This window comes from Dromiciops gliroides, chromosome 6 (assembly GCF_019393635.1).
Source record: "Dromiciops gliroides isolate mDroGli1 chromosome 6, mDroGli1.pri, whole genome shotgun sequence".
Classification (NCBI taxonomy): Eukaryota; Metazoa; Chordata; class Mammalia; order Microbiotheria; family Microbiotheriidae; genus Dromiciops; species Dromiciops gliroides.
The window spans coordinates 139,909,184-139,935,781 of NC_057866.1; the positions used below are offsets into that span (position 1 = coordinate 139,909,184).

The 26,598-nt window shown below is 38.5% G+C and overlaps 1 protein-coding gene across 1 annotated transcript in view; it reads right to left on the minus strand.

The window, feature by feature from the left end:
- The window catches only part of LOC122732573 (transmembrane protease serine 11E-like), a 67,752-nt gene that overhangs the window by 22,601 nt on the left and 18,553 nt on the right, over nt 1-26,598 (minus strand). Inside the window, 2 exon segments of the mRNA XM_043972805.1 lie at nt 3,739-3,860; nt 11,299-11,423. Coding sequence (XP_043828740.1) covers nt 3,739-3,860; nt 11,299-11,423 — 247 coding nt within the window.

Below are 26,598 nucleotides of genomic sequence, written 5' to 3' on the forward strand. Positions count from 1 at the left end.
TAGATACAAAGATCCTCCTCCCCCAACCTCCCTTTTCCCCAAGTCTGGAGTAGACTATTCCAGAAGTTCCAACAAACTCTAGGGAAAGAGTGGGCTTAAACTTAGAGCACAATTATAATAAGGCACACATGTGAAGAAGATGTATGGCCAAGGGGTAAACCCATAACTCTCAGTTATTGGAAGTCCTTTCTTGGGTACATAGCCAAACTTAACTGACTTGCTTTAAATAAAAACTAAAGTCTCATCTTCTAAAGGAAGCCTTTCCCAACCCCTTATTTCTAATGCCTTCCCATTTCATCTATTTATTTGTTTATTTATGTATATATGTATATATGTATAGTTTGTACATATTTGATTGCTTGTTGTCTCTCCCTCCAATTAGATTGTGAACTTCTTGAGGGCAGAGACTATCTTTTGCCTCCTTTTTGTATTCCCAGAGTTTAACATAGTGTCTGGCATATAGTAGGCATTTACTAAATATTTATTGCCTGAGTAAGTGGCAGCTAATAAGAACCTAAAATATACAGATAACTAGGAAGAGATATATGATTGACTAATATTCTCTCCTTGCATCAGAGCAGAGATTTGAGACAGCACTCAAACTAAATGACTGGGCTTGAACTCCTATGGGGCTTGACTATGGACTAAAAAGATTGGGGCTGCTTCTGTCTCACAGAAGCCACAGATGTTTAACATATGTAGTAGTTCTTTTAATGTATTCTTTTTTTCTATGTGGTTTAAGTAAAGAACTTTATATACTCATCATGCAACAACAAAGGCAAAAGCACAGTTTTCTCTTAGTGGGTGAGGGATAATTTTAAAATATCTAAACATAACACACACACACACACACACACACACATACCACTTTTAAACTAAAAGGGAAGTTACAACCTTAAAACCAATCACCAAGCATTTATTAAGCACCTTCTGTGTGCTGTCAAAAGAAGCAGCTTAGTAGATAGTGACTGCAGGCTCCCTGAGTACTTGACATTTCCCCAGAGTTCCCTCTGGTGTTGCATGGAGTTCATAAAAGCCATCGTAAGCACCTTATTGCCAGTACCAAATCCTGCTAACACTTGGTTATAAGGCATCTTCCTATCCTAGTAGTTAAATAAAGTGAGGTCTTATCCTTTTCTCTCCCAGGAAAAATTCTAGTTATCCCCCAGACCATCATCAATGAAGGGAAATCCTCTCCCCCACCCCAGTCTATTCCTATGATGAGAAGTCATCAGACTCTAATGTTCAACTCTGTAATGTAACAATTTTCACTTGTTTTAAAGAATGCTGTGTCCTTCTTCCCTATGAACATGCTTCCTGTTGTTTAAGGATGAGCATCTGTGTCATCTTCCAGACCAGCCACTAGAAGGAGCCAGATAACAATCATCTCTATCAGGAACTATTCCAGAACCTAGGAACTTTTGTTGTTGTTGTTGCTTTATCTTTCCTGCATTTTTTGTTTTTGTTTTTGAGTCATTTAAGTTATGTCCGACTCTTGTGGATCCCATTTTGGAGATTTCTTGTCAAAGATACTGGATTAGTCTATTTATTTCCTTCTCATTTTACAGATGAGGAACTTAGGGCAAACCAGGTTAAGTGATTTACCCAGGGTAAAAACAACACAACTACTAAGTGTCTGAGGCTGGATTTGAACTCATGAAGATGACTCCTCCTGATTTTGAGGCCAATGCTCTAGCCACTGAGCCACTAATCTGCCCTATCCCACAACATACTGAATAATTAACCATGCCCTAATAAACAATTAGTCATGATATACTTGTATCCATACCTGTATACAGTCCTTGGAAGCACTCCCATAAAATTAAAACTAGTCAAATCATTGTTATTTTAGAATATCCTGAGGCTAATGCTATTACCAAGAAGCAGACACATTAGTAGCTTTGCATTCATGCTATCTGTCTTCCTGACAAGTTTACCTAATAATAGTTCTATTTCTTCAGCAGTTGACAAAGTATATTCCTCCCCAAAACCCTGGGAGATTGGCAATGCAAGCATTCTCTTCCTCATGTTTCAGCTTAAGAAGGTGAAGCTCATAGAGTCTGAGTGACTTGCTCTGGATCCCATAGGCAATGAGTGCCAGCACCACATTTCAAACACAGGACTTCTTATACCATGCTCCCATGAAAACCTCTGCCCCTCTCCATTTTACTAGAAAGAGGAAGATGGCAGAGCTTCATGGAAAGATGACATGGTTTGAATCTTAGCTCTGCCACTTACTGTGTGTCCTTGGGCAAGTCATGTAAGCTCTTACAACCCCCAATTCTCATCCAGTAAAATGAGAAGGTTAAATTACCTTGTTGAAAAGGCTCCTTTCAACTCTAAATCTATGATTCTATGAAAGTCACCTTGAAAACAAAATGGAAATATGGAAACATCAGAGGATTAGGACTAATGCTTTAAGGTTTGCAAAGTGTTTTACAAATATTATCTTATTTATCCTCACAACTCTGGAAAGTAGGTGTTGTTATGATACTTTTTTTACAGATGAAGGAATGGAAAAAGATAGTTAAGTGACTTACCCAGGGTCATACAGCTGGAAAGCACCTGATTTTATTTCAGGTCTTCCTCATTCCAGGTCTAGCATTTTACTCACTGTACCACTTAGCTGCCCTACAGGAATAATTTTTCTAGGTCCTTCATTCTAAGATCCCTTTCTCTGATACTGCTTCTTGGAATCCTTTATTCCCTTCAATATTCTGCTCAAGTGTTGATGCTTTCTACATGAAGCATTTCCTGATTTCCTACCTCCACCTTATTCTGCTAATGGTCTCAAAACCAAAACAAAAAAATAATAATAATTTACCTTGTGTGCTTTGTACAACATATATTCATTCATTCATTCGTTTGTTTATTCATTTATCCATCTATTCATTTATTTATTTAACTATTTATCTATTTATTTATTTGTTTATCTGTCTGCCTATTTATTTATTTGTTGGTTTGGTTGGTTGGTTGGTTGTTTATTTGTATGCTGTATCCTCCTCCACAATAGAACGTAAACTCCTTGTGGAAGAGACTTTTATTCTGTCCCTGTATCACCATTACCTACCATAGTACCTTGCACATAGGAGTTTAGTAAATGCTTGTTGATTGGTTGATTCTGGTTTTTTTTTTTTTAAGTGAGGCAATTGGGGTTAAGCGACTTGTCCAGGGTCACACAGCTAGTAAGTGTTAAGTGGCTGAGGCCGGATTTGAACTCAGGTCCTCCTGACTCCAGGGCTGGTGCTCTATCCACTGCGCTGATTGTTTTTTTCTGAAAGATCACAGAATCATTTACTTAGAACTGGAAGAGACCAGAGTAATCCTCTAGTCCAATACCTTCATTTTACAGATAAAGAAACTGAGGCCCAGAGATTTTAAGTGACTTGCCCAGAGTCACATAAGTAGTAAACATTAGAGCCAGGATTTTTATTTTTAATCAGCTATCTACCTGGACATTCTGAAATTTGAGGGTTCTGTTCCAATATGGGAAAGACATTCAGAATGTTTAGAATAAAGAAGTAAATTTCACTCTCATAATCACATTTTAAAATCCCTTAACTTTGCAGTCCAACTGGGCATCATCCCCTATCAGTGAGAAGGAAAGATGAGGAAGAGGCAAGTGGCATGGCCAGTTTTTTCAGCCTTGCCAGGAAGAACTCAGTTCAGGTGGCTTATCAGTGTTAATTTTATTGTTGTACATCAATGTGACACCGAGGGCAGAAGATTCTGACTTACCATCGATTCTATCCTCTGACTCATTTCTGTGAAGCTTGTGGTAGCTTCTTTATCGAACTCATAGTAGTATTTGTCACTGGTGAATGTCAAGGTACTGTAATAATTGTAGGGCTTCCGGGTATCTGCAAGGGGGAAGCAGATCTTTGTGAGATTCAGTAATATAAAGACAGAGGAAATTCCCTGGTTTCCTAAGGTTAGTCTATAAACATCCTGATGTAACTGCTGACAAGTTACTCAATCCAGGCCTGAAGAGGCCACATCAAAGTCAGGCTGAGACTGCACACAACAATGGCTTCCCAGTGGGGATTACACCTTTATGTGCCATGGGTCGATTGCCTCAATATACCAGTGAAGAACTATTTTTGTCCATTCCTCAAAGTATTTGCATACACCCAAGTTGATCATTTCTAACTCTCCCTCTCCCTGCTTTCCTGTCAATCTCTTTAGATCATCAATTTAGAGCTAGAAGGGACATTAGATGTTATTGAGTCCATGTCCCTCATTTTACAGATGAGAAAATTGATACTCAAGGAGATGTAATGACTTCTCCAGAAGCACAAAGCTAGTCAATAGTGATTGCAATTCAAGCATTCTCTTATGCCATTTGGCTTCTTTCCTTCCTTCCAGGCAAAACATGTAATAGGTCAGAGGCAATACTTCCTAGATCTAGGCTAGATGCTGCTTTTTGTTGTTGTTATGAGACAATGTGTGTTCTAAGCCTTTCTCTCTATTCCCTTGTAAAAAGGTGAAAAGCAAGAGAAGTAGGAAGAGTCTGAGGAGGTCAGAGTCTTATTCTTCAACATCAATCATATCAGCAACATTTTTTCAACAGCCATCTCAGCAGTATCTTTGGCATACAAGGTTTAAATAGAAAGTCATATAATTGATCTTTTGATAACAATGCCAGAATTATCCTTTGACTTGATCCAGCAAGAGCAGAATAAAGAAAACAGAGTTTTTTAAAAGGCCTCTGAGAACTCAAAATAGGCATCACAAAATCTATCCACTATAAATTATGCGCTTTCCAGCGATTCCTTTGAGCTCTCACTTAGAGTGTTTTCTCCCACAAAATTCTAACAAACTGGCTGGTAAAGGGAGATCCTGATGAGAGAATTCCCTCTATCATAGTATATCAGTACCCACTCTGCAAATTACAGTCTTAAAGAATTACCTGGGCACTGAGAAGTTGTTACTTGCCTAGGATCATTTAGTCAGTATGTACCCAAGAGGAGACTTAACTGAAGTCATTCTGATTCAGATGGCAGCTTTCTCCATTTTACAACATTGCCTGTTCTAATGTCATAGCTGCTTAAAGCAGAAAATTTTGTTTCTATTCGGCATCTAATTTAAAGTGATGGGACTCATTTATTTCAATCCATTGATAAATAAATAATCATTTATTAAGTGCTTACTATGTTCAGGGTACTGTGATAAGTGCTAGAGATGGGGGCAGCTAGGTGGCGCAGTGGATAGAGCACTGGCCCTGGAATCAGGAGGACCTGAGTTCAAATCTGACCTCAGACACTTGACACTTACTAGCTGTGTGACCCTGGGCAGGTCACTTAACCCCAACTGCCTCACTAATAATAATAATAATAACAACAACAACAACAACAATAATAATAAAAGTGCTAGGGATACAAAGAGGCAAAAGATAGTCTCTGCCTTCAAGGAGCTTTCAATCTAATGGGGGAAACAAGATGAAAAGAAATATATGAGAAGAAAGCTATATACAGGTTTAATAGGGAATGATTAACAGAGGGAAGGCACTGGAATTAAGAGGAGTTAGAAAATGCTTCCTGGGATTCTTGGGGACTTCTTGTTTATACTTCATTCCCAAAGAGGACCATGACATTAGAAGGTGATGTCATGAATTGCAGTGAATTGGATTTAAGTGAGGGAGGATTGGGCAAGGTCACCAGGCTCACTCTCTCCTCCAGAGCCTTCTGGGTCCAGTGGAAAGATATACATCAGGACAATTGGAGATGACCCTAGATGTTTAAGGCAAATCCTCCAACTTCAGGGCCAGTGCTCTATCCACTGAGTCACCTACCTGCCCCATTTAGGACTTAAAATAAGTCAGGGAAGGTAAGTAGAGAAGAGGAACCATGGCATTCTAGGCTTGGGGGATCCCCTTCCCTGTTTATCAAACTAGAAACAATTTAGAATGGAAAATAGTGTCTCTTTCTTTAGTCTATCTCAGTACCAAGCCAACTGGGGTTCCTGACTCTGTATTTCACAATAAATGATATTTTGATTAAAAAAAGCAACAGCAAACAAACCAATATTTTAGATGAGGACACAGCTTTCTGAATCTTCATTTAAGAAAAACTGTGGGTCATAACTATATGTATTTTAAGGTCTCAAGTTTTCTTCCTGAAACCTATTTGAATTTACATTATGTAAAAATGGTAATTGTTCCAGCCCAATGGAAATATGTAGTGCATATATGAATAATTTAACCATTTTATGGGATTTATTTGTACTGATCAGAACCTAGCTGTAAACATTGTTAATTTATTAATCTTTAAAATAACAAATAAGCCTAGAGAGAAATCCAAATTTTTCTTCTAAATCATAATTTTCATTCATATGCATGACATTACAGTTTTAAAACTTTAACTTTTATTCTTTGATAAGCATATCTTCTAAGAAGTTTTGGGATTTCCCCCCCAGGGTTGATTAAAAATTTTACCCTTTTCTCTCAATTTATTAAAGAATATAGGGCAGCTAGGTGGTACAGTGGATAAAGCACTGGTCCTGGATTCAGGAGGACTCTGAGTTCAAATGCAGCCTCAGATACTTGACACTTACTAGCTGTGTGATCCTGGGCAAGATCCTCATTGCCCTTCCCCCCCCCCAAAAAAAAGAATATATATTTGCTCTCTAGATTATCTTATTTAAGTTGCATTTTCCATTCTCACTGCTGAAAGAAAAGTGAATCCATTGGCATTCCAGATTTCTAAGGCTCAGAAAGAAAATTACAAACTAGATCCAGTTATCTTTGCCTTACCTTGGAAAGGGATTAGGGAAATTAGTGAGCAGGAAAATGGGCCCAGTAAGGGTTACCTACACCTGAATTGCAGCACTTCCAATTAAAGAACTGAAAGTCTTAACAAAAGTGGATTGCTAATTGTTACGTCATCAGCTGGGTAGGTAGTATTTCTTCACAAGGGCTAGGAAGCATATAATTTGTAAAAATCGTTTACTTAGTCATTTTTATAAATAATGCATTTCATTACCCTATGAATAATCATCCATTGTTTTCCAGCACAATATACTTCCTTAAACAACTCCCAAGAGAACAGATGTCACTTACATGAAACATACACATATGCCTTCTTTCCCCATTTCCCTTGGCTCAGCTACTCAAATGAAAGAGCTAGAGTATTGTCACTGACAACCATTCCACTCTTAAGTGTATTGACTACTGGTTTGATGATGTTCATGTTGCTACAGGACATTTTGACTCACAGGGGTGGCAGAAACAGCCACACCAAGAAACCAGGCATATACACATTATGACGGAATTTCACAGGGTCATAGAGCCAGAGTATGAAAGACAAAAATGTCACATTACATGCCTGAATGCCTCTCCTCTACCTCTAGTACTAGATACCTCTCCAAACATGCACCGTTTATCAGAAGTAGACAGATTAGCCCCTGCCATAACTGAGAACAGAAGGTTGCCATGTCTCTTATTCTTCACAGAGGAAAGGAGATTCTCCTCAGTTAAACAAGGGGGGGCTTAGTTATGTCTTTTCTCACACTTACTAGCTGTGTGACCCTGGGCAAGTCACTTAACCCCCATTGCCCCCCCCAAAAAAAAAGAAAAAGAAAAAGATATATCTCTGTTCCTACAGAGTATCTTGTTTCTCTGTTTGTCTTCATTTACTAAATGTCACCTGCTAAAGGGCTGAACCTGAGTCGGTCCTGTGTTTAACTCCTGTAACGTAGAAGACAGGTAACAAGTATGACACAATAATCCAAATCATAACAGCCATTGTTTATTCATTGTTTATTCAGGTGCACAGTAGGATGTTGTTCACCTTTGTTGAGGGAAATACTTCACGGGAAGTTCCCTGCTGTACCTAAATAAGCTGAGAAGTAAAATACTACTTACATGAGAGACCAAAAATAATGGATTCCTTATTTCTTGGCTTTGGGTCAGAGTTAGAATTTTTACTTTATTTGGGAGGCAAAATGTTTTGTGGCTTGGATTTGAAAGAGATAAATGATAGTTATATCTCAACTACTGAATGCACAGGCTCCAAAGCCAATTCTCAGTTTGAATCTCACAGGGGCCACGCATAGATCTAGGGCTGGAAGAGATCTCAAATACTACCATCTAGTCTGACATATTGACAAGTGTGGGTCTTCTGAAAACGAAACATATCAGTAAAAACTTATTATAAGAATAAAGAGAATCTGAGCATTCTTCAGCCCAGGTCTTAGCTGTCAAAAGGCCAAAGCAGAAAATGTTGAGGCCATTATCTGGGCAGATCCAATAATGACAACAACAACATCAACGGCTAACATTTATATATATATGTTGTGCTTACTATGTGTCAGATGTATTAAGTTACAAGTATTATCTCATTGGATCCTCACACCAACCTCATTAGGTAGGTGCTATGATTATCCCCATTTTACAAATGAGAAACTTGGGCAAACAGAGTTTTCAGTGGACACAACTAGCAACCTTCCGAAATTGGATTTGAACTTAGGTCTTCCTGATTCCAGGTCTGTCACTCTGCACCACCTGGTTGCCACCAAAAAATATTAAACAATAATAATGAAATAATAAAACCCTTGGGTTCACTTAGGATTTTGCTCAAATTACCCAGAAAATAGTAAAAATATTTGACCTCCCTTTAGAAAATAGGGATGGAAACCTGTCTGATGAAGAAGTTGTATGACCTGAAGCAAATCACTATTTGAGAAATGTTTCAGACCCTGCTTTTGGTTTTTTGTTTGTTTGCTTTGTTTTGTTTTGTTTGTGGGGAGACCCTGCTTTTGTTGTTCAGTCATGTTGAACTCTTCATGACCCCATTTGGGTTTTCTTGGCAAAGATACTGGAGTGATTTGCTATTTCCTCCTCCAGGTCATTTTATAGATGGATAAACTGAAGCAAACAGGGTTAAGTGATTTGCCCAAGGTCACACAGCTAGTAAGTATAAGAGGCTGGATTTAAACTCAGGTCTTCCTGACTTCAAGCCCCATGATCCATCCACTGAGTCACCTAGCTGCTCTAGCCTCTGCTTTAGCTGAGAATAATAGGTTGTAAGGACCATTTTTTTTTTACAAGAAATCAGCTTCTGCACATAACCAACTGTAATAAGACTAAAATCTATTAGTGTTCCCTCACAACATAGTGACTCATGCCTGCTCTTTACCTCTTGAAGCAAGGATTCATTTTCCCTAAAAAGAGACAAAGCTATGCCTTAGAAGTATTTGGCCTCTGTAGCCCTGACTGCAACTTCATGGTCAGCCATTCTAAGGGCATAAAAAGTCTCACCTAGGTAGGGTTGGGACCCTTTCAAATTGCTCCATTTCTGAAGCCCACAAAAGTCTGTTTGACCAGATTAATTACCATATGGAGACAAAGTGGACTATAGACAGAGAAGTTAAGGGCCACTTAGCCATATCTTTGTTCCACTGTTCAATGACTCGTGAGAGCCTTATTCTGTTCCAATATCAAATCTAAACTAAGAGAATGCTAGCACTAGGATTGCCTCTAACACCAACAAAGGGAACCCATTAAAATCTAACCAATTTAATTGTATACTAAGGGGTGAAAAAAGAAAAATATAGCCCCAGATAATGCTACCAAACCACTTGCTTCAGGAGAAAAATTCTCATTAGTTAAAATAAAGCAGAGCCTTCTTTTCCTCATCTATGAAATGAAAGGGGGGAAGGGACTTATTAGATAAGATGTAAGGTCCTCTCCAGTCCTAACATTCTATATAGCTATTAATTTCCCAAGTTATTCCACCTTGAACTTGTCTAAAGAACCATCCAGGACCACCCTAACATGGGAACATCTGGTTCTTTCTTCTGGGAAGTACCTGGCCATAATATAGTCAATCTCTTCAGAAATACACTTCATAATACGTTTCATCCTCTTTAATCTCCTGTAGTGACGTATAGGACATTACAGTTTATAATGAATAGTGATGGAAAAATCATTTAGAAATAGACCAATATTAATACTTCATTACAGAAACAGAAGAGCCTACCTTGAAACTTTCCTCAGCTTCTGGGGGCTTCTCATCCTAGAATTTTGCTCTGCCATTCTGCTCACCTTTTCACATTGATAAGTTCCTCCAAGAGTCTCCATTGGGAAGAATGTTCTAGGCCGTGTCCATCCTTCATTTCCCTCTTGGCTCTGCTGCTTCTGACTCACCAGATGCTAACCCTAACCCTCAACCTCTCCCTTTTCTAACCCATTAGAATATAAATTCCCTTACATTCCAGGGACAAACTTTTTGCTTATTTTTGTATCCCCACTGTATAGGACTGTGTGTGACACATAGTAGGGGCTTAAAAAATGCTTATTGCCTACCTGCCTACTCCTCTGTAATGCCTGGTGTGTCATTAAGTTTTTAATGCCAGAATTTTAAATTTATTTGGGGGTTTAAGTGGCAGGTTTTTCCTACATCCTTAGAGGCTTCAGGGTATTAGAACTCAGATTCTGTTATGTTTCACTCTTCCAGTTTAAGTGACTCATGTCACTTAAAAGTTATGTGGCCATGCATAACTTTATAAGACTAAAAGGTACTGAACAATTGATGATCTGTCTTGATAAAAGGTTTGCAATACCAATTATATCAAAGAGCTATATACCCCTGTCCCCTATACCCCCTGAAAGTAAGGTACAAATTGGAAGAGTGAAACAAGTGACTCATGTGGGCAGCTAGGTGGTACAGTGGATAGAGCACTGGCCCTGAAGTCAGGAGGATCTAAGTTCAAATCCAAATTCAGACACTTGAAACTTACTAGCTGTGTGACCCTTGCCAAGTCACTTAACCCTCATTGCCTCAAACATCCAGGGCCATCTCCAATCATCCGGATATATATCTTGCCACTGGACCCAGATGACTCTGGAAGAGAGAGTGAGTCTGGTGACTTTGCACAGCTCTCTCTCACTTAAATCCAATTTACTAAAAGTCATGACATCACCTCCCAATGCCATGGTTCTCTTTAAGAACATAGGACAAACAACAAGTGACTTATAGTATCACACAACCAGCAGGTGTCAGAGGAAGGCCTTGAACGCAGATCTCCTTGAGTCTAAGGCCAGGTCCACTATGCCACATTGTCTTTCAAGTCTTAATTGATGTCTATTAATGACAAAAACTGAAAGACATGAGCTACTGTGGTCTATAGTAGCTTTCTCTATAGAAAGTACCGACCTATTAACAATGCAAGAAGTGATGAAAATTCTAGGAAGGCTTATTCATAAACAGCTTGAATTATGGAGCTAAAAGAGCAAATCTAAAACAAATAAAAATGTGAAATTTATCTAGACAACTTGGAAAAACCCCAGTTGATACTTACTATATCTCACATAATGAACAATGAGTCCAATGCATACTGCCAGAACAATCAGGGATATAAAGGTGATTAAGCCAATAACCCATGGCTGTAAACAGTTTCTTTTTCTAACAGGTACACGAACAGGTCTGAAAAAGAAGGAAATGTATCACATTACAATATGTGACAAATCTACAGCCTACATGAATCATGATATTTCAATGGCATAAAATGCTGCCCTGTGGGAGATTTATTCATTTAACAAATGTGTTTTCATGGAATAACTAGATCTCAGAAGGAACTTTAGAGGACATACTGTCTAACCCATCCTTAAATATGAATTTCTTCTTCAGCATACCTAATAAAAAGTCAACCAGGCTTTTCTTACAGATTTCTACTTCCCAAGGTATCCTATACTACTTCTGGAGAGCTCTAGTTGTTAGGGAGTATTTCCTGACTTCAAGCTTAAATTTTCTTCTTTGCAACTTCCACAAATTGCTCTTACTCTGTGGTCTGGGGCCAAACTGAAGTATGATAATTATAATTTTGAACATAAATGGGATGAACTCACCCATAAAACAGAAAATGGATAGCAGAATGGATTAAAAATCAGAATCCAATAATACGTTGTTCACAAGAAACACATTTAAGAATGAGAGATACACAGAGTTAAATTGGAGGGTTGGAGTACAATTTCTTATGCTTCGACTGATGCAAAAAAGGCAGGGGTAGCAATTATGATCTCAGACAGAATAATGGCTGAAATAGATTTTTTTTGGTGGGGTAATGAGGGTTAAGTTACTTGCCCAAGGTCACACAGCTAGTAAGTGTCAAATGTCTAAAGCCCTATTTGAACTCAGGTCCTCCTGAATCCAGGGCTGGTGGTTTATCCGCTGTGCTACCTACCTGCCCCCTAAAATAGATTGTTAAAAGAGATAAACAGGATAACTACAAAACTAATGAACAAGTCTAATCTTCCAGATGAAAGTCCTGCAAATACTTGAATCATGTCCCCCTAAATCTTCTCTTCTACAAGCAAACCATCCCCAGTTGCTAATCCTCATCTCCATGGCCTCAAGACCCTTCACCATCCTCACTGCTCTCCTATGGATGCTCTTTAATTTAATCAATGTCCTCACTAACATGTGACATTCCTAACTGAGAATCACATCCCTTTTGCAGCTTAACAAAGGCAAAGAGCACCACCTCTCTTGTCCCAGACACAACACTTAGCACCTAGGATTTCATTTTCTTTCTTGGCTGCCATAACCCTTCCATAGTATACTAAAACCCTTATATCTTTTTCAGATGACTTGTTGCCTAGCCATGTCTCTACCATCCAGTATATGTACAATTGATATTTTAAACCCTAGTGTGACTAGTGCCTTCCCTCTGCTGATTATCTCTGATTTATTCTGTATAGATCTTGTTTGTATATAAATGTATATAAATTGTTTCCACCATTACACCATGAACTCAATAGCAGGAACTGTCTTTACCTCTTCTTTATATCCCCAACATTTAATCTCAGTGCTTGGCATATAGTAGGTAGGTGCTAAATAAATGCTGGTTGACTGACTGACTAACTGAGTTGTCCCTATTAAATTTCATCTTTTAAATATAGTTCAGTGTTCTAGTTTATTTTTTAATTCTAACTCCATCACCCAGTGTGTTAGTCATCCCTACCAGCTTTAAGTTGCCTATGAATATAAAGCATGTGGTCTGTTCCTTTATCCAAGTCTTTGATAAAATAGCACAGAATCGAGCCCAGATCCCTAGAGAACTTCATTAGAAATCTCCTCCCAAGTTAACATCAAATGATAAATATCTCCCAGATCCAAATCAATCTAATTGAATTCTCATCTAGCCCTTATTTCTCTAGCTTTACAAGATTAGTGTGTAGGTTTGCCAAATGTCTTGCTAACAGCTACATAAACATTACAGCATTCTCCTCATCTACCAGTCTAATAACCCCATTTTAAAAAAAAGAAAGAAAGAATGCTAGTCTGGCATGATTTGTTCTTGATGAAGCCATCCTGGCTCTTTGAGATCATCACTTTTTTTAGATTCGCTATGGTTTACTCCATATGCTTTTAAATATACATTTGAGAATTTTGCCAAGAATCAAATCGTTTTTTGGATTATGATATTTTCCCTTCTCTATCCTTTCTATTTGCTATTGTTGTTGCTCAATTGTTTCAGTCATATCAAACTCTTTGTGATCCCATTTGGAGTTTTCTTGGCAAAGATACTAGAATGGTTTGCCATTTCTTCTCCAGCTCAATTTACAGATGAGGAATTGAGGCAAACAGGGTTAAGTGACTTGTCCAGGGTCACACAGCTAGCAAGTGTCTGAGGCCAGATTTGAATTCACAAAGATGAGTCTTACTGACTCTAGCCCAGCACTTGATCCACTGTGCCACCTAGCTGCCCAGTCTTTCAGTATCTCTCCCATTTTCCATGGTCTTTTTTCCCATTTAATTTTGATTTTATATTTTCTCAATTACATATAAACAATTTTTCATTTTTTAAAATTTTGAATTACAATCTCTCCCCTTCTCTTCCTCTTCCTTCCTTGAGAAGGAAAGCAACTTGGTATAGATTATACATGTGTAGTCATGTAAAACATTTCCATGATCTTTCAAAGATCACTGTCAGTGGCTCCATAACCACACCCTTCAGTTGTTTCAGTCCTAGAGCATGGAGTTAGCCTAGACCTGGTGACTTGAACTTCTCAAGGGTAGCTAACTATACCACTACTCATCCTGGGTATCTACAAGCTATTAACTGTTGTTGTTCAGTCCTTTTTAGTCCAAAAATTATTCTCAGTAGCTAAGAAAAGTGAAGCAAAATAAGAAATGAACAACTCTGCCTTGTACCCATTGTTGATGCTTTCTTTGATCCTACTCTTTCCCCTAAAATAGTCCGGAAGCAGAGAGACTCTTCTTCATCATTGTGCTTGGTTTGATCACTAGCCTCAGCCCACTGTGAGCTTTAGCGTTCTTTGAGCTATTCCTACAGAATCAAACCTTTCTGTCAGTGCCTACTAAGTACAGGGCACTACATTGGGGAGTGAAGAGAGTCCAAAACTAAAGACATGGTCTCTGCACTCAAGGAACTCCTTTGTTCAAAAACTGTCAGGGATTTCTCTTTGCCTACCATATTAAGTTCAAATTATTCTTGGTCAAACACTCTAGGCTTTCCTAAATCTTGGTGCCAACCCAATTCTCTAGACTTATCTCCCATATTCCCCTACACAAACCTATACTCCAGCCAAACTAAGGGAAATTACTGCTCCCCAAGCATGGTTTCTTTTTTCTTTGTTTATTTGGATGTGTTTTTTTTTTTCCATCTTTGTTCATTTCTTCACACTTTCCAAATTCTGGAATCCTTCTCCCTATTCAATAAATTATAAGCTCTCTGAGGACAGAGAACATGTATTATTCTCCTTTGTAACCCTCATGGTACCCTGTATATTCAGTCCACAAAGTAAGCACTGAAATATTTGAGCAAATGCCAAAAAGCCTACTCACCCTCTAAGGCTTTGCTCAAATGCCACCTTTTCCATGAAGCTTTCCCTAAGTCTCAGCAGTGGCTCTTTGCTTCCTACCTTCCGTGATTCCTCCCTCTTCTGAAGTTCATAACTCAAGTTTATATCTCCTATGTACCTGTGTCATTGTATTAGTTATTATTTGTTTCCATGATTCATCTATGTCCCTTATTAATCAATCAGCAGCATTTATTAAACACTTACTAATACTATCAGGCATCTTGGTACATATGGGATATACAAAGAAATAAAGTGAATCAAGCTTGTGTTTGTGGGAATTTTTTATTTACTTTTATTATTTGGGACTCATGGCCATTCCTCCTGCAAATTTTGGTTAATATTAACCTTATCTGACCAAAACTTGTCTCAAGGAATGTGAAAATTGACATGAGCCTTAAACATTCCTTAGTTTAGGAAAAATTTCTACTATCCCTAACTTTTTGGTGACATATAAATCCTGCTCTTTAATCAGACTATTTATGAATCATCTAACTATAGTTTAATCTATAACCCAACTTAATTTACCTCTAGAGTTTATTTGACACAAAATTTGTTTTCTTAAGGTATGTATGAGACTATGACTTTGTTTAACTAACCTTGTTCAACTTTTATGACATTGAAGGAAGCATGGGATTATGGGTCTATCTTCTCCTATGAGGAATGTACAAGATTGTAATGTGTAAATGAACTATTTATCTGTCACTTTTATGTAATTTTGCCTATAAGAAACCTTGTTAGAATTGTCATGATTGTTCAGGTTTTCTCTGAGGCCTGGATCTATGTTTGAGCATAATAATGAAACTTAAGTTTTACCTCCATAATTTCTGCAGCGTGGTAAATATATATTTATTGGCAGTTACCCACTACATAAACTTAGGAGATAGTTCTCCCATAACGCCTGCCCTCAAAGAGTTTACAATCTAATGCATGATTCTTGTTAGTCTGTAAGATTCTTAAGGGCAGAAAACCTGATCCTAATCACCCTTGTACCTATGCTTGGCCATTAAATATTTGTTCAACAGCAAGAACAACAAAGCAACAATTTGAACCAAACCAGACAGCAAACACAGGTTTCGGGGCTGTTTGTTATTGTTGTTACTACTGTTTCCATATCAGCACTCCCCTACCAATTGCTTCTAAAATCAAAGCAGCAAACATGAGAATCAGCAATCAGGCCAGGATGCATAGCTATTGTTTTCCTTCTATCAGTGTAATGTATCCGTTTCAGTCCCTGGAGCCAGGAAGACCTGAGTTCAAATCTTGCTGCTGATATTTGCCAGCATGTTTAAATGTCCCTCTGCGTCTTTCTTCTATGGTCCAATGAAGCATCCAGGAATCTTGCATAAAACTTGTTTGCATCTCTCCTAATGCTCTCAACAGTATATAAGTGGGGAAAACCTAGATTTGGAATCAGAAGTCCTGGGCAAATCTCATTCCTGCCACTCACTACCTATATGACCTTATGAAATCATTCTATCTCCCTGGACCTGTTTCCTAATCTTAAAATGAGGATTGGACTAGATGTCTCTAGCTCTACAATCTTTAGTCTACCATTTTCCCCCCTCAAAGCTCAGCCTGCTGCAACAAAGGAAAAGGTGATTCAGAGTATGGCTTGTTTGGAACCTTTTGTTTTTGAGGAAGTCCAATGATATCAGGAGTGAGGTCTTGCCTTGCACGTGAATTAGATTCAAGTAAGGAGGAGTTGCATATATCTGTCAGCCTTACTCTCTTTTCCAGAGCCTTCACAGTCCAGTGGCAAGCAAAAGTCAGAATGACTGGCCATGGGTAGGTATGCAGTGGATCACCTTGGTGTCTTCCATGTCTTACTAAGCTCTAATCATTCCACAGTACTTGCTTCAGACACCTTCATGGCCGTTGTAACAAATTGTTCTCCTCCACCCATTCCGCAGGGAGAAGTCTTCATATGCTTGGGGGCTAGGCATTCCCCTAACTCACCAACGGGGTTTAGAGCCTGTCGCTACCCTTAACCTGGTTTAACCCGTCTGCCTAGAAAGTTTACTGGGTGTGGCCACTGTGCATGCCACAGCCTCTTGGAGCCACAGGTGAGAGCTGGGGGGAGGTGGACACCAAAGGCAGATAAGCAGCCCTAAAAAGGGCTGGACCAGCCCTCACATCAGAAGTGCTAGTCCTCCATGAACACCCCATACACCCAGTTTGAATGTATGCACTGGTGCTGAATAAGTTCTATTGTTATTATGCTTCTGAATTGCAAAAGGTGCTTTTCTCTTGGCTCTCTTCCTGCTCAGAGAGCTCCAACTGAGGTCGATTCAGGCACTGACAGAGCAGGTAGGACTGATTGCTGACTCCAATTAGGAAAAGTGGAGCCAGGAAATGATGACATCAAATTGGGTACGTGAGAGATGGACTTCCCCATTTCCCCATTTAGCCTCTTCTGTGATCAGTGGAATGGGGTGGGAGGCTCCAGGCTCTGTTTGTTTTCCCAGCCTCAGCCTGGTGCCTCTCCCTTTGAACCATAGCCAAAGAAATGCTTACTCTCCCCTCTATTGAAGTCTCTCTCTCTCCCTCCCTCTTCCTCTGTCCCTCTGTCTCTCTGTCTCTGTCTCTCTTTCTCTCTCTGTCTCTCTTTCTCTGTCTCTTTCCCTCTGTTTCTCTTTCTCTCTGTCTCTGTCTCTTTCTGTCTCTCTATCTCTGTCTCGGATCCCTCTCCTCTCTCTGTCTTTATTGCTGTCTTTTTCAGTCTCTCTGTCTCTCTCTTCTCTCTCTCTCCCTCCCTCCCTCTCTCTCTCTCTCTCTCTCTCTCTCTCTCTTCCCTGGCCCCAACAAAAACAATTGAGGGAGACACTAGGCCCCTGAGTAGATCAGTAAAATACGTAAAAGACAGTCTACACTTTAGAGGGTAATCCAGCTTTGTAGTGAATCATTTTCTTTCATCCTTATTTCTCTAAAAGAGATAGAATCACATTGTGCACTAGAGATAAGATTCCCAGTCATTGATCATATCCTGATTCCACTATTCATCAGCATTGTAAATATAGACCAGTCAATCTAACCTCTCTGAGAATAAGTAGGGGGGCATGAAGGTCCCTCTTCAGTTCTTCCCTGAGATCATTAAATAGCTGTTCCAAGATAGAAAGCTATTGGGGGAAGCTAGATGGCATGGTGGATAAAGCACTGGCCCTGGATTCAGGGGGAGCTGAGTTCAAATCTCAGCCTCAGACACTTGAAGCTTACTAGCTGCATGATCCTAGGTAAGTCACTTAACCCTCATTGCCCAGCAAAACAAAAAAAGATAGAAAGCTACTGCATACGCGTTCTTTTAAAGTTTCCAGGTGAACCTGATTGAAAGTTAATATTAGATGTACATGTGTGTACCAAAGGCTGATCAGGGTTCAGCCCCAGCTGCTCGCTGCTTTTGCTGCTGTTGGTCTGTGCCTGATGAAGGGGAGTGGGGTGTGTTAGCAGGTGAGGAGAGCCAATAGGGAGGGGCTGAAATATAACAGAATCAAGGGAGCAAGGGATTGGTGACTCTTCTAATCTTTTATTCTTATTCATTTCTCCTGTCATTTAACCATTGTCTTCTTATTTTCCCAATTGTACATTGAAAGTTCCTCTAATGCCATGTGGCCTCCTTAACCAGCAAAGTGATAGAGTAAATAAAGTGCTAGACTTGGAAGCAAAAAGACCTGAGTTCAAATCTTCCTTCAGCCACTTACTTCACTGAGTAAACTTGGGCAAGAGGTAACTTCTATCTGCAAAATAAGAATAATAATAGCATCTAACTTATAGAATCAGTGACATAGCCTGTGTAATACACTTTGCAGTACTAGAAAAATGCTAATGGTTATTATTGAGGACAGAGACTGTTTTTGCCTTTTTTTTAATCCCTAGTACTAGGCATTTAATAATTAAAAGCTTGTTGACTGACTGGCTGACTGCACAAAATAGAGATGAGTCCAAAATCCTCACAACCAGACAGGATATGAGAAAGATAAATGCAAAAACACATGATGAGCATTTTGAGATCCTGGGGGAGGGGTGAGGCACTGTGTAAATAGTAAGTGTTATGATTATCATCATCATTATTATTAATTATGATGGTGATAAATGTTCCCTCAGCTCTTTGTTGTTTTTAACCTTATTTCTTTGCTTCGCAGTCTACTTAGCATTGCTTTGCAGACTGATCCACCCAAGCCTTTAATTGCTTCCAAATATTGCTATTTTCCTTAAGTTTTTACTTTAACTTCAAATGGTTTCAAATTGGGCATCTCTAGTTTACTTCAAGACCTCCTAGGTCTGCCACAGTTCACCTTGAAAAAGCAGCCCTTGGTAAGGACAGGGAAAGGAAAACCAAAAAAATAAGAAAACAGTGTACACTTTACAGGGTAATCAAACTTTATTGTTATTGTTGTTCAGTAATTTTCATGTCTGAGTCTTCGTGACTCATTTGGGTTTCTCTTGACAAAGATAATGGAGTGGGTTGCCATTTACTTCTCCACCTCATTTTATCAATGAAGAAACTGAGGCAACCAAAGTTAAGTGACATGCCCAGCCAGGGTCACACAGCTAGGAAGTGTCTGAGTCTAGTTTTGAACTCGGGAAGAGGAGATTTCCTGACTCCAGGCCAGGTTCTCTATCCACTACATAACCAGAGGCCTCTCAAGCTTTGCTAGAAATAATTTTATTTCATTTTTCTTTTTAAAATATTTCTCAGGGCAGCTAGGTGGTGCAGTAGATAGAGCACTGGCCCTGGATTCAGGAGTACCTGAGTTCAAATCCGGCCTCAGACACTTAACACTTACTAGCTGTGTGACCCTGGGCAAGTCACTTAATCCCAATTGCCTCACCAAAAAAAAAAAAAATTCTCTAAGAGAGGCTGAATAATATTGTGCACTGGTGATATCTTAGTTTCACTGTTTATCAGCATTGTAATTATAGGCAAGCCAACTTACTGTGTCTGAGCCTCAGTTTCTTCATTTGTAAGAGGGGAAAAATACTTGAACTAATGTTATAAGGTGATTTCTAAGAAAACATTTTATAAATTTCAAAGCATTATATAAATGTGTTGTTTTTATTCGAATATAATAATTATTATGTCGCTGAGCTAGATGATTTCCAAGGTTCTATATCTGATATAATCTTAACATGATTCTTTTCTATATTATTTGCATCTTTGTTATGTCAGTAAAGACCCTGTCAGAGATAGAATACAAGAAATGGAATATTTCAGGACTGTTTCAGAAATCTTGTAATTACTCACATTTGGTAGGAGAGAAAGAGACAGGAGACAGACAGAGAAACAGGAAGGGAGACAGAGCGAGACAGTGAGAGACAGAGAGACAGAAACAGAGACAGAGACATAAAGACAAAGACAGAGGGGGAGAGAGGGAGAGAGGGGAGAGAGAGAGAGAGAGAGAGAGAGAGAGGAGAGAGAGAGAGAGAGAGAGGATAGCTGTATAAAATTAGATAGATATATTTTAGAGATATATAAATATAAAGTCCTGAGAAGTCATGTGACTCATCCTGAGCTACTCAATGAGTCAAATGGTTGAATACACACCATACTTCTAATTCCTTTGCCAAGTCTGTTCCTAGGGTTTGGTTATTTTGTTTCATTTTGTTTTGACCACTAAATAAATATTTATCTGTGTTCAGCACATTATTACCTGGGATTCTTCCTGATTCCCTTTGCTAGTCAAAAGTAGTTTATGATCTAACCATTTCTCAAAAGAAATTTGGAACTATGCCCAAAGGGCTATAAAGCTGTGCATACCCTTTGACCCAGCAATACTACTATTAGGTCTTTTTTCCAAAGAGATCATAAAAAGGGAAAAGAACCCACATGTACAGGAATATTTATAGCTGCTCTTTTTGTGGTGGCAAGGAATTCGAAATTGAGGGGAATGTGGGCAATGGCTGAACAAGTTGTGGTGTATGAATGTAATGGAATACTATTGTGCTGTAAGAAATGATGAGCAGATGGATTTCAGAAAAACCTGGAAGGACTTATATGAACTGATGCTGAGTGAGATGAACATAACCAGGAGAACATTGTACATAGTATCAACAACATTGTGTGTTGATCAACTGTAATAGACTTGATTCTTCTCAGCAATACAATGGTCCAAGATTGTTCCAAAGGACTCATGATGGAAAATGTTCTCCAAATACAGAAAAAAAGACTATGAAATCTAGATGCTGATTGAACCATACTATTTCTACGTTTTGTTTTCTTTTTGAAAGGTTTCCCTTTGCTCTGATTCGTCTTTCAAGCATGAATAATTCAGAAATAGTTTAATGTGATTGGTACATATATAACCGATATTGGATTGCTTGCTGTCTTTGGAGGGGGGGAAGGAGGGAGGGAGGGAGAAAAATTTGAAATTAGAAATCTTAGGAAAACATACGTTGAAAACTATCTTTACAGTACCAGAAAATAATAAAATATTTTATGATAAAAAAGAGAAGTAGTTTACAGCAGAAGAATGTATAACCAAAGATGAGATAGAGAACATTATGAGATGCAAAATAGATAATTTTGATTACATTAAATTAAAAAGTTTGCACAAACAAAACCAATGCAACCAAAATTAGAAGGAAAGCAGAAAGCTGGGAAATAATTTTTACAGCCAGTCTTTCTAATAAAGGCCTCATTTCTTAAATATGTAGAGAACTGAATTAAATTTATAAGGATACAAGTCATTCCCCAATTGAGAAATAGTTAAAGAATATGAATAGTTTTCAGATGAAGAAATTAAAGCTATCTATAGCCATATGAAAAAAAATTCTCAATCTATTGATTAAAGAAATGCAAATTAAAACAACTCTGAGATACCACCTCATACCTATCAGATTGGCTAATATGACAAAAAAGGAAGATGATAAATTTTGGAGATGTGGGAAAATTGAAACACTAATGCATTGTTGGTGGAGTTGTAAACTGATTGAACCATTCTGGAGAGCAATTTGGAACTATGGCCAAAAAGCTATAAAACTGTGCATACAAGAGAACATTGTATACAGTAACAGCAGTATTGTGTGATGATCAACTGTGATAGACTGAGCTCTTCCCAGCAATACAATGATCTAAGAAAATTCCAAATGATGGAAAATGATGTCCATATCCAAAAAAAAAAAGAATTATGGAGTCTCAATGCAGAGTGAAGCATACTATGTTTCACTTCATTTGCTTGTTCGGGTATTTTTGTTTCTTTCGTTCTTGTGATTTTTTTCCTTTTGTTCTGATTTTTCTTTCACAACAGGAACTAATGTGGAAATATGTTTAATTGTCATATATAACCTATATTAGATGACTTGCTGGCTTTGAGGGGGAGGGAAGGGAGGAAAGAGGAGAAAAATTGGGAACTCAAAATCTTACAAAAATGAATGTGTGAAAACTATCTTATTTGTAATTGGAAAAAAAATAAAATAAAACACAATTTAAAAAAAAGAAACGATGTTACCATTAAAAGAGAGAGAGGGTAATTAACTATGCAAAACTTTATCGTTTGTCTCCAGAGTAAGATAATCCCAGTAGGTATTATACATGCACCTCTCTGTTTATGACAAGACAGTGTCAATGTCTGAGCTAGAATACATAGTCATTTATATAGTATATGGATATGGAGAATTAGAAGTTCTCACTGGCTCCAGATAATACTCCCTTGCAAAAAAATTAGATAGCGTTATTTTAATAGAGTTTAATAATAGCCTTTCCTGCTCAGCTGACCTTCAAAATGCATGGTATAGAATGAGGGGTTCTAACCCCTTCTGTGTCACAGCCCCATTTGGCACTCAGTCTGGGTGGAGACTTTCTCAGAATCAGGTGGTTTTTTTTTAAGTGAGGCAATTGGGGGTTAAGTGACTTGCCCAGGGTCACACAGCTAGTATGTGTTAAGTGTCTGAGGCCGGATTCGAACTCAGTGTACTCCTGACTCCAGGCCGGTGGCTCTTCCACTGCGCCACCTAGCTGCCCCAGAATCATGTTTTTAAATGCATAAAATAAAATACATAGAATGACATTAGAAATCCATATTATTAGATTTCACACTGTCAGGGACCTTCCAAGTAATCTAGTTCAATGAGAAACTGAAGCCCAGAGAGGGATAGCACTAGGTGGTCAACTACAAAGCTAGGATTTGAACTGATGTCTTCTGACTCCAAAACAAGCACTTTTTGTATTGTGCCACAAGATTACTAAATACATTATTCAAATCCTTATGCAGAATTAAAACATGAAATTAAAAAAAGACATGAAAAAATTAAAATGTGAAAAGATAATATTAAATATTTGCTTTTATTCTTGATGATGGAACTAGTAATAATGCATTTATCTATACTTTTGATTTTTCAGATATATTATATGCTTCAGGGCCATTCTTCTTGCCTAACAAACAACTAAATGGTAGGAGCTATGTCAAAATGCTAAAGGATAAGATTTCTGTCTGAATAGTCTTTCTTATGCCTAAATCTGGTCAGATCACTCTTCTATTCAAGGATCTTCAGTGGCCTTCCACTGCCTACAAACTAGAGATCCAGTTTTCTTGTTTGGTTTTCAGGGGCCACCACAGCCTTACATTCATTGCCTTGACTTTCACTCCCCTCAATGAACTCTACACTACAACTAAACTCCGATGTTCTGAGCATTGTTAATGCCTTGACTCAGCCAGTTCCCTGAATCTGGAATTTCCTACCCCATCTTCTTCACCTATTGATTGAATGCTTACTCATCCTTTAAAACTTAGAATTAATTAATCGATTAATCAACACCATCCTCTCAATTGATCTCAACTAATAAACATTTTCCTATAGACCTCACATATCCTTTTGGTTTGCACTTCTTCTATTCATTTTTTAACAATCCTATATAACAAACATCTAGTAAACAACTCTTATAGGCCAAAAGATATTAGCTGAGAATACAAAGAAACAAAACACAAAAAATTCCTGCCTTTAAGAAGCTTTCATTTTATTAAGGGATACACTACATATAAATGTAGAGCCTTCATCAACAATGGTGCTGATAGGAAGTGTAGTTTTTCATAACTGGAGAAAGAAAATAAAGGATCATGGGAGAAAGAAACTGTGCAGGATGGGGAAATTTGGGAACTTTGGAGCCCAGCAGGTAGACACAAACTATGATCAGTCAGCAAAATGCAAATGTAAGGATGCTGCTGCTGCTGCTGCCCAAATTGAGTAAAACCATGAATAGTTGGAGCCTTGTCTGTTTGACCAACCCACTTAAGGAGTGATCTACCTGGACAGAATTTCCTGCCACTATAGGATCTGGTGAGTTAATCTCTTTTCTGCTCCCTCCTCTTCCTCTACTTCACTGCTGCCTGGTGAATTGGTATTTCAAGAGTTTCATGCTCTCTCTAAATCATGTTTATTTGCTGCCTGTATGTTTGGAATGTATTTTGCTACAGTTAAAATGTGCTACTTCATTGCATTTTGAGCAAATGTTTGTTATAAATGAGTGTATTTCACTCTAGGGAAGACCAACAGACCTAGATTTCATTGTGAGCCTATATTGAAGTTTCTCTCTCTCTCTCTCTCTCTCTCTCTCTCTCTCTCTCTCTCTCTCTCTCTCTCTCTCTCTCTCTCTTTATGTGTGTGTCTTTCTGTCTCTCTCTGTCTCTTTGTCTTTCTGTCTCTGACTATGTCTCTGTCTCTGTCTCTCTGGTTCTCTCTCTGTCCCTACCACTCTGTCTCCATTTCTTTCTACCTCTCTGTCTTTGTGTGTGTGTGTCTCTGTGTCTTTCTCATATGAAGAAGAGTTTCATATATAACATCAAAAAGAAGACACATACAAAGTAATGGGGGATAGGGGGCACTATCACCAGGGTAGATCAGGATAAGCTTCTAATAGGAGGTGGCACTTGAGTTTTGCTTTCAAGGAATCTAGGGATTCTAACAGTCAAAGGGAAAGAAAAAGTGCATGCTAGGCATTTTTGAGGCAGTGTATGCAAAGGCTCTGAGACATAAGATGGAAATGCCCTTTGGCCCTGGGGAAGAGCTGCTAAATATACAGTGCATCAAGAAGAACAACATAAGGCTGGAAAAGAAGGTTTGGGTCAAATTGGGAAGGACTTTAAAAAACAAACAGAAGAGTTTAAATTTGGGCATTGAAAGAACTATACAGAGCCCCTGGAGTTCCTTAAATTGGGAAGTGACATGGTCAGAACTGGGCTTTAGAAATTTCAAATTGGTAGCATTATAGATAACCAACTAATATTGTGTTTAATTATCACTAGAGAATAATCTACCAGAGAGCAACCTGTGTTATCTAAATCTCTTACTTTTCTCACCACATACCACAGAACTCTGCATATTAGGGATTTGATATTTGTTGAATGAATATTGATTTAACAGGCTTCCCACAGCCATTCCCCAAACACTTTTATTAATAGTGCTCAATTGGGATCTTTTTATATTTGACTTTGATGATATCCTAGAGTAGAGGGATTAGAAGTCATTTAGTCCAATGACTTTACGGAACCGATGAGAAAAAAAAAAGGCCCAGGCAGCTTGTGATTTGCTTAAGGTTACCCGGGTAACAAATAGCGGAACCAGGATTCAAACCCAGTTCTGATCACCAATCCCGGGTTGTGTCCCCTATACTGTGCCACCTCCTATCTGATGGCACTATATTTCCATAGGTACAGAACTCTTCATAAAGGGAGTTCTCAATCAGTATTACATAGTACTAGACCATTCTCCCACTGGGTGGCTATTATCCTCTGTAATCCCTCCATGCCTTTATTTGCTGTTGTCATTCTTCAGTCATCTCCAGCTCTAAGGGTCTCCATTTGGGGTTTTCTCAGAAATGCTGCTGGAGTAGTTTGTCATTTCCTTCTTGAGCTCATTTTTACAGATGGGGAACTGAGGCAAAGAGAGTTAAATGGCTTTCCCAGGGTCACATAGCTAGTAAGTGTCTGAGGCCAGATTGGAATTCACAAAGATGAGTCATACTGACTCCAGGTGCAGCACTTTATCCACTACACCACCTAGCTGCCCCCGTGCTTTTATTTAGCCATCTAAAATATGTAGACAGTAGTTTTTTATTCCACTTACTTTTTTTTGGGGGGGGGGGGGAGACAATGAGGGTTAAGTGACTTGCCCAGCCAGGGTCATACAGCTAGCAAGTGTCAAGTGTCTGAGGCCAGATTTGAACTCAGGTTCTCCTGAATCCAGGGCCAGAGCTTTGGCCACTGTGCCACCTAGCTGCCCCTCCACTTACTTTTAAAAGGAAATTTTGAATATGGCATATCACTACCTCTTTGGGTTCAAAGAGAAAGATTGTAAAAATATTAGTGGTACCATAATAGTAAAGAAATATCTGATCTGTTGTACATGTTATCGGCAAAGCTCTTTATTAAGCTCCACTTGCTCAAAAAAGTTCATTGAATTCACATAGCCTCTGCCTTCTAGGACCTTAAAATTTAAGAAAGAAGATTGTGGAGGAGAAGAGTGGAGGAGTTTATGAAGCAACATAGTAAGTGCTTATGCTCTAAGAATTAAACTTTCCTTCACTTAAGTTCTTGTTTGCAAATGACATTCTGCTGATTGCATCAAAGCATAGAACACTGCAGAGCCTCCTAAGTAAAGGTCAGTAACTTATAACTTATTGATATGGAGATTTCCCAAATGAGAAAACTCTCTCTAACAATGTAGGGTGGTGCCTTCTTTGCAACATTTAGTCTTTGAGAGTTGCCAAAAACAAGGAGAGGTTAGATGATTTCGCCATGATCATACAACTAATGTCAGAGGGGAAAAATAAATCCAGGTCTTGCTGG